At 57.4% G+C, this 14,530-nt stretch overlaps 1 protein-coding gene across 6 annotated transcripts in view; it reads right to left on the bottom strand.

The window, feature by feature from the left end:
• Window positions 1–14,530, bottom strand: part of HDAC5 (histone deacetylase 5) — a 106,457-nt gene that overhangs the window by 87,633 nt on the left and 4,294 nt on the right. For 4 of the 6 annotated variants that reach the window (XM_075123639.1, XM_075123636.1, XM_075123638.1 and 1 more), the window contains exon 2: window positions 3,923–4,119. The exons of 1 other annotated variant lie outside the window; for it this stretch is intronic. In XM_075123639.1, the coding sequence (XP_074979740.1) occupies window positions 3,923–3,944 (22 nt within the window). In that variant the 5' untranslated portion in view covers window positions 3,945–4,119. The remainder of the gene's footprint in view (window positions 1–3,922; window positions 4,120–14,530) is intronic. One more of the 6 variants, XM_075123637.1, reaches the window with a different exon arrangement.

The raw sequence follows: 14,530 nt of genomic DNA, 5'->3' as shown, positions 1-14,530 counted from the left end.
TTATAGGGTAAAAGTGAGAAAGTTAGCAGTTGTTCAGTAACAGTGTGGGACTGTGACACTTCTGTGTTTTTAGGTCTGATTTCGCAAGCCAGTCATTTTTAAGGGAGGTGAAACTCGGGGGTAGGCAGGACCAGTCAGACTCCTGCAAGGGGCCCAGCAGGCTGGGAAGGCTGAGAACCACTGGTTTACACAGTAAACGAGTGGTGAGCGATTGTCCCTTTTGCCTCTTTCCAGGGCCAAAGCGTCATCCCCCAGGGACATGTGAACTTTCCCCAGTCACAGACTGTTAGCTTTAAAGCCTAATTAGGACCACTTAAATGCCAACTTGGTTAGCAATTGCACTGCCGTCTGCCGAACGTAATGCCCAGGGCCACGCGCCAACGCCTCCCTCTAAGCACCTGGCTGCAGAGTTTTAAGGCACAATACAAGTGCTCGTCCAGGTACTGATACCCACTGCCTTAGTCCGACAGGAAGAAAAAAACGAAGTCCAATCAGGCCTGATTTCTCCTATGAAATAAACTTACTTCGGCGGCGACAGCAGGGGGAATTGGGTTTTCACAAGCTACTAAGTGCAGTTCAGCACTTCTGTATTTCACTAAGCGAGCACTCCCTCAGGAGGACCAGGCACACGGGAAAGCGAAAGGATCAAATTATTAGTGCAGCACGAGGAGCCCTGAATGAGATCAGGGCACCATTGTGCCTGGCGCTGGATGAACATACAGTAAGAGACAGTCCTGGACCCACGGAGTCTATAATCTAGAGACAAGCCAGACAAAGCGGTAGGGGAGGGAGCAAGTGGTATTCTCAGTGCCTGGCAGCATAAAGCCTTGATCCTAGTCTGAGATGCCCAGGCATGACTGAGCCTCGGTTCCCCATCTGTAAAATGGGTATGGCACTCATCCCCAAGGTCTGTAGCAGAGGCAGGAATTTTCTCCAGCCATCCTGAGTCCCACAGGACCATCCTTGGTCAGTTTCCCATCCGGCGGGGAAACCACACAGGGTTGTACGGAACATTTCCTCTGCGATGGAGCCCGGGAGCCTGCTGGGTCGGCCCTGCACCTGTCTCCCACACTGCATGGTACAGCACCCGGCACGCCACGGCCCTCAGCTGAGTCGGGCAGGGCCCTATTTGCAAATGGGAAATGCCAGCAAGGGGCAAGCAAAGGCTCCTCAGCCCCAAGCAAGCCGCAACACATCCCGAGCCCTCCATCAGCCCCCCGCCCTCCCCCCCCGCTTGGTTACCGCACAATGCAACAGCCCGGGGGAATGGGAGGGGGGCAGAGAGAGAAGCACAAAAAAGGATCATCCCACCCTGGCCTGAGCATTTCCAGACGCATCAATTAGGCCTGCAGGGATCACAAATTCAACGGCAACAAACACAGCAGCGGCTTTCCAGGCACGTCTTCCAGAACCACCGAGAGGCCTGCTCCCAGCCTGGGCGCCGATGCCCACAAATGTGCTGTTGCCAAGGAGACCGCTCGCTGCCACCTCGCTCCTCGCAACCTTTGTTTACAGCTTGCTGACTTTTTTTTTTTTTTTTTTTTAAAAAAAGGTCATTAAATTACTTCCAACGAGCCTCCTTAGCCAGCTAAACAGCCTGGCTCTGGCACCGCGATCCGGGCCTGGGAACTGCGTGCCAAGGTCCTGCAGTGCCCCCCCTCCTATACCCCATTATCTGGGTTGCAACAATGTCCCAGGGCCCCAGCCATGGGCCAGAGCCCCGGTTAGCACGACACCAAGCCGCAGGTCGACCCGTAACTTCCCAGCAGCAGAGGGGTCTAGAACTCAGCTCCTCATACCGCGTCCCTGCCGCTTGAGCCAAAGGGGAATCCTCACAAGCTCTCTGCTGTATAGTTCTCCTGACACACAGTCAAGCACTCACAATTCCACCCAGTAGGGGGCAGGGGGGACACACACACACTGCAGCAAGCAACCCAAATGGCTACAATACAAGGTACACCCGGCAAAGAGCTCAAAGAACCTCAAAATCCTAACAGAGCCCCCAACACATCTGCCTACATCTCTCAACCACAGAGCGAAGTGGAAGTCTGTTCCTGGCAGATCAACACTGGGTGTAACCTTCTCCCGGGCACCCCCCCGGTCATAGGAGACACGTGCTGTGCCATTCTCAGCCTGCGCTGACAATGCAACCGCCCAGGACCAAATGTGAAGAGGTTTATCAAATATATACAGGGCCAAATCCTGCCATAAGCAGAGCCCATTGCCATAAGCAGAGCCCATTGCAGCTCTCATTGGCTTGGGGCCCTCTAGGTGCTCAGCACCTCTGAGCACATAAGTTCTGGGGAACAATCGAGCACCAGCAGGAGTAGGGACCAGAAGACTGAATGGGTCTGTCCCACTCCCCCAATCCCTGGCAGGGACACCTGACGTGTCCCTTGGTATCTCGCCGGGACAGAGATGTCCTGACACCGGGAACCTGTATGTCCAGGGCAGGATTTCACCAACCCGAACCTCTGACACCACACTGGCCTCCCTGCTCTTCCGCGGAAAGTCAGCACAACACAGGACCTTGCCAGCCAACGAGGACAGGAGACACGTGACCTCGTGGTGAAAGCACAGGACTCCTGGGTTCTCTTCCCTGCTCGAACACTGGCCGGCAAGTCACTACCCACTCCCTGCGTCTCCGTTTCCTCAGTGGTAAAACAGGGACAATACTCCAGGCCTGAACCAACGCCAGCCTGCCCGGCACCATGGGTCAGCCCCCAGATAGCACTATACCAAGCCTCAGGTCAACCTATAACTTCCCAGCAGCAGAGAGAAGATCCTGGGCTGGGAAGTGCCCGCAGCAGAGATGCAACATCCCTTTACACTGCATGTGATGGACGTGAGATGAACCAAGCTCCCGGTTCCCCCCGGCCCGGCTGGGCTACGGTGCGGGACAAAGGCCTGCTCTTTTGGGAACTGGAAACTAACCAGTTCAGAGCTCCGGGGTGGAATTTACTGAGAGCAGCATCTCAAACACACACCGCTGAAGTGACAGGGAATTGTCTCCTTTCTGCTCCTTAACCCTTTACCACCCGAACAGGAAACCCCCGTCACATCCGCTCTCCAACTTGACTTCTGCTGCTGCCAAATCGGCCTCTCCATTAGGCCAGTTCCCCCAAACCTAAGCCCGTCCCGCTGGTTTCCCCGCTGCAGTGCTGGGCCTGTTCCCATGGAAGTGGACATCTGGTGGGGGACCAGCTCCCCCTCTGTATAGGTCAGAACCGTTCTGTGGGCTGCCCGACGGCAGGGGGAGAAGACCGAGAATCTGGTTTCCCACCGCTTTCTGCGAAGCCGCTCACATAACCAATGCAAGAGGACCAAGGCGGGTTAGCGAACATCTTTTATTGGCCCAGTGTCCGTCCGCGAGAGAGACCAGCTTTCGAGCTACACAGAGCTCATCCTACCTCACCCACCTCGTCCCCCTAATAGCCCGGGACCAACCCAGCTACTACACTGCAACCAACGACGCAAGAGCAAACAGGGACTCGCCCAAGTCACCTTTCATCTGGGCCTAGGCCAAAGAACTTCGCTGGCCCCGACGGGCTAATTCACACACAAGGAGGGGGCTACGGATCCTGGCAGCTACGTCTCTAGAGCACCTGCTGAAATGCGGCCACCTCTGGGGTGGAGGGCAGCAGCCACCTCACACACACATTCCCTCCCCCACACTCTTTAGCAACCACCCAGAGCGAAGACTCAGGGAGTTTAAGAGAAAGCCGCCTGGAAGCGAGTCTACAGCAGAGCCATTCCTGCTCACGAATGAACCCTTGGTTCCAAGTAGCTGGAAACCACATACTCAAAGCAGGCCCCTCAAGGCCACCTCCTGCCTCCCCCCACCTTAGATCCACAAGCTGCAAGTACCAAATGCAACCCTGTCCCAGCCCAGGGCAGGGAGCCGACAGAGCTCCCCGCTCACCTGACTCGTTCTGGGAGTTCATGTTGTCCGGTAGGCGGGCGGCGTCCTCGCCAGAGACCGGTCGGCGAAGGGTCTTTGGGAAGCAAGCGGGTTGGTGGGCGTCTGACAGCGTTCCCCGGAGGCGTGGCTGGCTGCAGTTCTATTGCCAGCCCAGGGTCTCAGGCATCCCTCGTGGCCGGCCCGTCGGCAGATCCCTGCTGGAGAGCAACAACAGTCAGAGGCTTTGCACCCCTCCCAATTCCAGGGCTACGAGGCAAGACGCCCCAGTTTTCCCCTCCCTCCTTCCTGCAGAAGAAAGGACAGGGTGATGGGCCGCCTCCTTCTGCGAGTTGGGCTTCTCCCCAGAACTGGCTAGACTGAGCTGGACCCCAGAATCTGCCACTGGGGGAGCCCTGGGCACGTGGGAGTGAGACCGGTCTACCTACAGGCCCACTCGCCCAGGGGGCTTGATTCCCCCCGGCACTGGTGGAGAGCAAGAGCCAGCGGTGCTGCGAGTAAGAGAACGGGGCCCTCGATCACAGCTTCCTCTCTCTGCCTAGCTGGAGAGAGCGGAGCCGGTGGGATTGCGCACAGCAGGGCTCCTGCCTGCAAACAAAGCTACTGACCCAACTGGCCAGGTACAAGCAGGTGCCTTGCACAAAGCAAGCCAGGTAGGTCACCAAGCCCTAGCCACCGCAGACTACGTTGGGGTCACTCAGCACTTGACCGCAAGAGCTGGGATCCTCCTCTTCCCATTGCACAGGCCGGCTGAGCTAGAGGAAGCAGCGCCAGCTATCAGCAGTATAGGGCTTCTGACACACAGATGAGCAGTTCCGATTCCATCCGGTAAGGGGAAGCAGTGACTAATGCTACAGATATTCTAGTCCAGTGGTACCTCCATGACCCACCAAGATCAGGGCCCCACTGTGCCAGGTGCTGGACAGACATGGCAAGAGACAACCCCCAGCCCAGAGCATTTACAATCCAAATAGACAAGACAGGAAGCACGATGATCCCGTTTTACAGACGGGGAACAGAAGCACAGAGAGATGAATGACCTGCGAAGCGAACCAGGCCTCCTGAGCCCTAGCACCTAAACCATCCTTCCACTGACCAGCTGGGTGACCTTGGACAAGTTGGTGCCCCTCTGTGCCTCAGTTTCCCCATCTGACGGATAGTGATACTGACCTCCTTTGTAAAGTGCTTTGAGATTGACAGATGGAAAGCGCTCGAGATTTAAAAATGATTATCAGGCACCCAGAGCAATGATGGAAAGTCATTTGTTAACTCCGAACATTTCTTTAGGACTAATCCATCTGCACAGTTCCAGGACCAAGCCCTGCTCCGCATCCAAGCCTCCCTTGATTTCAACAGCAGCAGGATTTAGCCCTTTTTCCCTGCAGCGCCAGAGAGGGCCCTGCCAGTGCAAGCCAGCTGTTTCAGAGGAGAGCCGAGGAAGCAGGCAGGCAGGCAGCATCATCTAGTGGGTAGAGCGCCAGACCAGGGCTCAAGAGACCTGGGTTCTAGTCCCGGCTCTGCCACCTGCAGCCTACACTCGGCTTCCCCATTCAAGGCCTCTGGCTCCCTTGCCCTGTTGGATGGGCTGAGAGTCTCTCTCTCTGACATGGTTCATGCAGCACCCTGCGCCAGGGGGCCGCCAGGTACTACTAGCATAAGAGTGAAGACTGTAGATTCTGGATGGCACCCCCAGGAGCCCTGGTTTCCCCAGCTGGGATTAAACAGGCCCCTGATGCCCGGGGGACTCCCCTCCTTGCTAAGGCTGGGGAAATGGGTTCCCCAGCGTGGGAGCGGGGGGCTGGGTTAGGGGTTAGCTTGCAGCCCTGTACAGACAGATGGGCCAGACCTATAGCGGGCACCCAGGCAATGGCTTTGCACCGCTGCATGTCTCGCCTCCAGGAGCGATTTGCTGGAGCGGGTTGATTGGTGAAGGGAAATATCCATCCGTGCGCTCCCTGGAGGTTTGGGTTAGTCTCGCCCGTCGCCCGCCCGTGGCTCTGCAGCACCAGATTGGTGCCTTGCTGCGGGAAGCCCATGCCCCGGGTTTAGTGGCTGGAAAAGAGGACAGCATGGAGTGGTCTTCCCTCCCCAAGCCGGCTGCAGCCTCCTCCTGCAAAGGAGGGGGGTGGGAGGGATGAAGGAGCAGGACCTACAGGGCGCATCCTGAAGGCAGAGCCCTCAGTGCGGTGCCCCAGAGCCCACAGCCCGCACATTCCCAGCTGCGGATCTGCCCTTGCCAAAGGGGCCCAGCCCCGCAACCTCTTTGTTGGGGAAGGGGGTCACGTCGGGGCAGAGGGAGCGTCCCTGCCTGGAGAGGACGCGTACAAAGGGGGTGCTGTCCCGAGGGCCGGCCCCACAAAGGCCAGGAGAGCCCCCAGGCCAGGAGAGCGGAGACAAGGCGGCAGGCAGAGAGGAGTGAGGAAGGATGACCTAGAAATCGCGATCAGCAATGGGCATCTGCAGCAAAGGAGAGCTGGGTCAGAGAGGACCCGCTGCACTTGGCAACGGGGTGGGGGGAAGGAGGGAGCCCCCCCGGGGTATGTAGGAACCAGGAGGAGGGGCAATAAGAGAAGGTACCAATCTGCACATCACCCAGGGCCCGGGTCTGCAGGGCTCCCATGCTGAAGCCGACAGAGCTTTGCACCCGGCCGGATCGAGGCAGCGTTCGTGGGCTGACAGGGTGAAAGAGCTGGGGTGGGAATGGGAAGCCAGGAGGAGCAGCCCTCCCCGTCCACTGAGCACTGGCTCAGGGACGCGGGTATCGGTCCAGAGCGCTGGGAGGTCACGGCGCTGACTCCTCTCCACCTGCCCTAGCGAGCTCTGCCAAGAGCTACGCCCCGGGGCAGGGCGACTCGCCCCTCTGGACAACCACACCAGCCCCACAACAGGGAGATGGGGGAGGAGATCCAGCCACCTCCCCCAAGCCAGCCAGGGGCCTGCAGGACGGACATTTTCCCCAGGATCTCCTGGCAGGACTTTAGGGGCTTGTCAGGGCATCTCCTTCCTGGCCTTGGTATCCAGCCTCCCATGTAGCATCCCCGTTATCCCAGTTCTGAGCACCTCAATCCGGGCACACCACACCAGAGGTGATCCCAGTCCCTGCCTCTGCCCCACCCCCTGCCGCCTTACCCCCCCCCACCACCACATACACACACAGCTCTGCTGACTGTCCCCTTGTGCTATTCCACTCATGGGGTCCCCAACACACAGCTCTGCAGATCAGCCATTCTGGTCCTGCTGCGCCCCCCGCCCGAACAGCTCTGGGATCCCCCTCACACCCTCAATCCAGCCCTGTAGCCCCCCTGCTATTCCAGTTTTGGGATTGCCCCCCCCCCCCCGCGCACACACACCAGTGGTGGCTGCATGTCAGTGTTGGGTGAAGTGAGCCACAAGGAACACTTACCTTGCACTTTCTATCAGATGTCCTCAAAGCACTTCACTGGCATTCATGCACAAAATAACCTTTACACCCCCCTCTGAAGCAGACTCTTATTTCTCCCTATGACACAGAAAGGCAAAGTGACTTGCCCAAGGTCATACAACAGATCAGTGGCAGAGCTGGAAGTCCCAATGCCTGCAGTTGCTACACACTCTCCCCTCTAGAGAACACCCTGCTGTATATAATCCCTGACCTATTTCGCAGCGGGGTTGTCAGGCTTAATCAAATTATGTCTGTGAAATGCTTTGAGATCCTCAGATGAAGAGTGATAGAGGAGGGCAAATGGTTATCTGTTATTAACTCAACCAGATCCTCAGCTGGCGTAGATGGGGGCAGCTGCCACAATCTCTAACTCTGCACAGGAGACACCAGAGTTTGTCCTGCAGTTTGGGTAGCCACATGCCCCAGCTCTGAGCACCACTTTGATTTGGTGCAAATGCCCTCCACTGCCCTGCTCCATGGGCATCGCTCCCGGCATGCATCTCTCGCCTGGACAGATTGATTGCAAAGAGCGGAAGGAGCTGGAATAGCAGGGCTGGCTTGTAGGATTGAGAACATCAGCGCCAGAAACCTGTCTGACAACCAAAGCCTATTTAAAGGCTTCCCAAGCCTGATGCAGAGAAGGTGTCCGACCGACCGCAAGCCACAGGGGAGGCTTCTCACTTAGGAATGCGTCGGGAGACTTGAGGAAAGCTCTCCGGCTTAAAGCATCTTCCAAGCAACTATGGAGCCCCAGAAAATGTAGCTCACATAGAAATGCTTTAAACTCTATGCAGCCAGCCATGTGCCAGACACTGCTAGCAGACGGCCTTGGCACGGAGGTGTAAGCAAAAAGAGCCAGATCCTCACCTTGCGTAAATCGCTGTGGCTCTATTGAAGTTACTGGTGCGATGCCAATTTACACCCCTGAGAATCTGTCCCAACGTTTGCAGCATCTGCCTTAGCCGGCTGCAGCCCAAAGAGCGCAGAGGAAAGGAGTGTCCTTGTCTGCTCCATCTGGGGTTCAAACACCCCCTGGCACAATTTGTGAGAGCCAGGGTTTGCCCCAGTAACCTTGGTCAAATGCTCTTCCTGCCCGCCGCCAGAGTAGCATGCTCTGAATTGGCTGCTGCCCTCTGCCCAGTGGGGGCTGCATTTCACAGCTACTCTGTGGGGTGAAGGCTGCCGTAGAGAGGTAAAGGCTCTCATCTCGGGGTGGGGGGGAATTCAGCGAGGCTGCTCCCTGTCACCTCCGTTTGTATCAGCTGTTAACAGGCAGACAAGGGGAAGGGCTCTCTAGACAGGCTGTGAGCACACACACTCTGGAGTTGGGCAGTCAGCGACTGCTCGCTCTCAAGAGCGAATCCAGATTAAAAAACAGATCTCCCCTGCCCCACCTAATAACTGCCAGTGTCATGAAGTGGCCGCCGGCCCGTGGGCACAAGCATTTAGGAAGGCAGAAGGCTCAGGGACTAGAGCCCGGGGGTGGGACTCAGGGCTCCTGGGATCTCTTTCTGCTCCAGCTGTGGACGCATTTTGTGATTTTGGTTAAGCGGCTTCACTTCTCTGGGCTTCGTCTGCCCAGCACGTGGAACAGGGCTGACGTTAACCAGCCTCAGAGGGAGCATCCAGGTGCCGCTCACGGAGGGAAGCTGCATAAGCTAGAGAAGGGCAAAGCATCTTCATCCGCTACCACCACGGCCTGCTCGGCCATGCTGCAGACACCATAGCCAGGCCCTTGGGAGATGCTCAGGTCGCTCCTAGGGCCAGGAACTGACCATTTACAGGGCCCCGGGCTAACCAGCCCCCCCCAGGGCAGGGGGAAGAGCATGTAGAGAGGGGAAAACAGGCCTTCCCTCTAAGGTTTTGCCTACATGACATTGGAAACCCTGGTCTGTGAGACCCGGGCTCCTGGACTCGGCGCTCCCAAGCCTGCACTTGAGCGTCTGCACTGCATTGCAAACCTGGCTTTACAGCGACCAGAGCCAGGTGCTAACGCGGCCATTCTGCACCACGCAGACCTGCGGCTCGACCTCCGCCCAGACTGCAGCATGACAGGGCTTGGACCCAAGTCACACCAGGACTCCAGTGCTGATACCAGCCCCCCGGCAGGGTCCCAGGACTCAGGTCCTGAGCGCTCGCTGACCCGCGTCAGCCTGAGGTGGAGGACAGAGGAGATCACACCGTGGGGCAGGGAGCGATCGTCCATCCCTTGTGCTCTCCCTTGTTCCGCGCCAACACATGCTTGGTCCTGTAATGACTCAGCAACAGGTGGGTTGGCCCAGGTCTCCCCTTCCAGTCCCACAGCTGTTATCTACCCTAGTGACCCTGGGGAGAGAGGGGTGGGTATGGTGTGAACACACAGATAAAGCCACCAGCTCTGCACTATCGCCAAGGGGTGAGAGAGCAAGTGAGCTGAAAGTGACTAATCAGTACACGCAACCAGTCACGGCCACACTTCAGCGACACAGGGCTGGATCTAATGGCTCCCAGGCTGCCCGATACCCATGAGCCTGCGGGCACGGAGCAGCCAGGAACGTACATGGATCATGCTGGACTGTGCTGCAGAGGGGCAGTGCGGTCTAGTGGGTAGGGCACTTGCCTGTGACCCTACTCCTGGGTCTGACCTGCTGGGTGACCTTGGACAAGACAGGGCACCTCCGTGCCTCAGTCTCCCCCCTCCTACCCTTTGTCTTGCAAGCCATTCGTGGCAGAAACTGCCTCCCGCTCTGTGTACGAACAGCGCCCAGCACAGGAAGGCCCCGATCCTGGAGGCAGCGCCACAAACAACGACCATGGTCTCTGTCCGATAGCAACAACACGCACCTGCCTCTCTTCAACCCCCGGTGCAGACATGGGCTTGTTAAGCCCCTGCTCCCGAGAGAGAAAGAGACAGGGTCGCTATCCTCACCTTACGTACGGGGAAGCCGAGGTGCGGAAGGAGGTTAAACGACGGCCCTGATTTAACTAGAAATAAGTCAGGCAGCTCCAAACCCACAGGGCCAATCAGATGCACAGCCGGCCCTGCGCACGGACACAAGCCCCAGACCTTGGTGCACCACGGCGGGGGTCACGCACGGACGGAAAGCGGGGCAGGCCGGACCTGCCCTTTCAAACCGAAACAGGCCCCGAGCGACTGGCGCAATGTCCCAGGGGGAACGAGCGACACGGCCAGGATTAGGAGCTGGGCATCTCTGCCTCCCGCTCTTGTTCTGTAACCACTCGGTTACTGTAACCGCTGGGCTGAGAGGTTCCCTCCATAGCCGCAGACAGGGAAACAACCCACGGCAAGCACGTGAGAGCCAAACTCCCCACTAGCGTCCGAGCAGTCAGGACAATAAGGAGGCCTGCTCAGGCCGGGTCCACATGCAGATTCTGGACCGGTGGAATGCCAGGTAGGGGCGTGACCGGCTCCCCAGCTCAGAGGGTAGGAAGGGCAGGGCTGGCATGGAGCGCTCACAGCTCCGATGGGCATTGGCACCACGCCTTCTTCCTCCCGGGACAGCTACCGAACTGGCTGCCGCGGCATTTCAAAGGAACATTCTCAGGCAAGGACCCTCTGCCTCGTCCGGCCCCTCACCTTCCAGTCTGGGTCTCCTCCCCGCCCTGCTCCTGTGCCCCCTGCCCCATCTCCCGGATCTCTGGTCCCACCTGCACCACCCCGCCCGACATGCCTCCCCCCCGCCACCCACCACCCCCACCGGCCGTTCCAACACGTCTCAGCCTGCCCACGCCTTGGGTCTGCTGGCACGCTTTCACACCGTGGCCCGGCTCGGGGAGGCAACCCGGTCCCGTGTTCGCCGCCAGCCCAGACCACGCTCTAGCCCTGGCATGGGACAAGCGGGGCCATCTGACTCAGTGGTTTTCGCAGCATGGTTGAGTGCTAAAGCAAATACAGCCGGCAACCCATAAGGCTCGACCGCAGGGGAGGGGCGGAGAGCAGAACCCAGCGAGGGAGGGCGTGCTTGGGGCAGCTTGAACGGAGCTCTCAGGAAAGAGATCCTGCCCCTATGGCCAGGGGGTCACAAGCCAGGCAGAAGAAAACGGCCATCCAGCCTTTCCCACGCTGCTAAATGGGCGAGGGGCGTGGGGGGGTTCTGCCTACAAATGGCTACTCCGGATATGAGCACGTTCCAAAAACCTACATAGACGAAGGGATTTCCAGGGGTGCCCAGAATGGGTCCGGTGGAGAACAGCTGTGCCAGGAGAATGTGGGTCTTTGCCCCGCTAGTGGCTGGTCGTTAACGGGGGAAACCCTCCAACGTGGGTGCTGACACAACCTGCCTCGGTTTCCAACTTCAGCCACCCATGCAGAGGAATGCGTTAGCAGCGAATTCAAACCCCTCGGAGCCACAGGCCCCAGTTCCTCCCCAAACCCCGGGGTAAGATGAGGTTACAACACAGCAGCTCTTCAACGCCAGGTCACCCACCCCAGAGTCATTAACCCCGCGGTCCCATTGGTAGGGCCCCGCTCCGCAGCCCATCCCCCCTGGGAGCTCCAAGCCCGCTTCTCTCCCCGAAGTCACCTCAGGTCTCCTGCCTGCGGCTTCCAAGCCTCCTCACCTGATGGTCCTACCCCTACTTGGAGGAACCTCCCTCCCCGGCCAACGCCTGGCTTCTGGGCCCCGCTCACACCAACCAAAGCTGGTTCTTGCCCTCCTTCCTACCGGCCTCTGCATGAGCCTTCCTGCAGCGCGCCCCAGCCCAGTCCTCCCAGCACCTCACCAGCAGCTCCCAGTTTCTGGTACCCCAGGTCTCTTGCTGCTCCTTCCGCAGGAAATTGTCCCTTGCTCCAGCTCTCCCTCCTCTGTTCTCAGACAGCTTCCACCAACCCCATTCTGACACTCCCTCACCCCGGGGCTGTCTCTTCGTATGGCCCAGATACCATCTCGCCTCAACTGGAAATCAGCTGACCAGTCACAGATGAACTACACCCTTCCCGAGGGTCAGTCGTTCTGCGACACTGGTCCACAAAAGAGGATAAAAGTCTCCCGCAACGGCAAGCGAATGGTGCTCCTCCTCCAGCCAGCGCAGCAGAGCCTCGTGATCTTAGCCCTGAAGTTGCTGGGTTCAAACCCCACTCTGGACCCTGACCCCTGCTGCTGCAAGTAACTGAGCCATTTTATCCTCCCAGTTTTGCTCATACAACCCTGGCTGGAGCACTCCCTGATTGACGGCAGGGTTATCAGAAACCGCAAGAGCCAGGAGGGCTTTCACCCAGGAGGCCTGCAGAGGGAAAACCCACTGGGCCTTCTAGCCAGCTTCTTTGCAATGCATAGGGAGCCTGCTAAAAGGCAATGAATAGCACAGACCCTTCCACTGCCAGCTCCTTATGTGATGGGGGGAGGGGTACCACCTTGGCCAGCATGCAGGGATTTAACGGGAGACCTCCAGAGCAAAAAGCACAAAGCTGCTACAGCTGCAGCTAAGGGACCAATCCTCCTAGATCTGGGGCTGTAACAGACTCAGATCCCCCATGGTCCAGGCACCCGGAGGGACCACAAAAGGACTCGCCCCTGGGTGATATAAACAGCTTGCAGAAGGAAACTGACAAACTCCAGCCAGTTTCCCCCTGCAGCCAGCTCTTTAAACTGGAAGGCTGCTAAGGGAAACCAACTGCAACACTAGCCAGTTTCCCTTGGCCAGCTTCACTGAGCTATCAGGGCTTTTATATGGATAGAACTGACCGCAGTCAGGCTTTTATCTGTCCAGCTACGTAAGAATCCCACCTCTAACCAACACAACTATGCCGGGAAAGCATAGACCAGGCCTTACAGTCTAAATACACCAGATGGGAGGAAAAACAGAGGCACAGAGCCGGGAAGCGACTTGCCCAAGGTCACCCGACAGCTCAGTGGCAGAGATGGTAACAGATTCCAGGCTCACTGATCCCCCAATCCTACCCATTAGATCACGCTCCTATTGCAGGTAAAGAACACACTGGAGCTATCCCAATTTACACCAGCTGGAGATCTGGCCCAAGAGGAATAACTCCAGGGGGTTGGTCAAGTATCTTTCCCACCTCATCCCACAAGAAAAGGCCTTCATGTCCAAGCCTGTACTCGAACCACCTCATTACTACACTGGTCAGTATCAGCCACAATCCTGAAATCCAGCCCACACGGGGTCTAGCAGTCCCTTAAAACGCGGTTCTGCTCACAGAAACGATGGTGTAAAGAAACCAGCCCCCTCCTACCCTACAGAGCTGCTCATATCACAGTCAGACCTATTGATTGTAGCGCCAACGCTTCTCATTCACACTAACCCTGCAGAGCTATGAGACAATGGGCTGAATTCAGCTCAGACTCCCACGTCAGCAGTGGAATCCATTAACTAAGTTCCGGTTGCACTTGAAGACAGCAGGGCCACACAGGTGTCACCGAGGGAAAGATTCTGCAGGCCGGATCCAGATGACAGGACGACGGGGGAGAAGGAAAAAGTCCAGCTGGATGCACAGATGAGTTTCCAGGCCAGACAGCTTAAAACAAAAACCCACCAGCCCCATCCTTCCTCTAGTCAACTGTGAACATTTGGTTGGAGTCACAGACACAACCATGGAGCACAGCTGCATTTTTGAGATGGCTTCATAGCCATTAGCCCGGGGTGAAATCCTGGCCCTGTTGAAGTCAGTAGCAAAATGCCCATCCACAACCACAACACTAGGATTTCATTAAACGCTCCCCGGAATCACAGCTTCAAATCCGAGCAGGCCTGTCTCCATCGAGCATCCTTCCTGGAGAGGGCGTGTCTTGTGGTTAAAGCTCTGCATTGCAACTTGGTAGATCTGCTGTGCCACACACTCCCTGTGCGACCTCAGGCAAGTCCCTTAGTCCCTCACTGTCCCAACAGTAAAATGGAGATAATCCTTCCTTTGCCTTGTGTGTTAGACAGTTAGCTCCTGTCTCTTATGATGCGTGTGTACACAATGCAGCCCGGATCTCAGCAGGGACTTCTAGACGCTACAAATCATAGATCAAGTGGGCCCTAATCTTCTCTCATTTAGCCCCCCATAAGTCAGAAAGGCAGCCTAAGAGAGAGGAGAGTAAAACCCACTGAGGTCCATGGGTGGATCTTTTTAATAAATCCTCTCCGCACAGCAAGAGCCCATGGCATCTTTCATGGGCCTATAGCTCTGCTCAGACAAAGTTTACCCTCCATGCACCAGCTGCTATTTCCTCCCCCACCCCAGAATC

Source organism: Caretta caretta, chromosome 27, assembly GCF_965140235.1.
Source record: "Caretta caretta isolate rCarCar2 chromosome 27, rCarCar1.hap1, whole genome shotgun sequence".
NCBI lineage: Eukaryota > Metazoa > Chordata > Testudines > Cheloniidae > Caretta > Caretta caretta.
The sequence above is the reverse complement of the archived record's forward strand: the minus strand, read 5'-3'. Positions and strand labels throughout refer to the sequence as shown.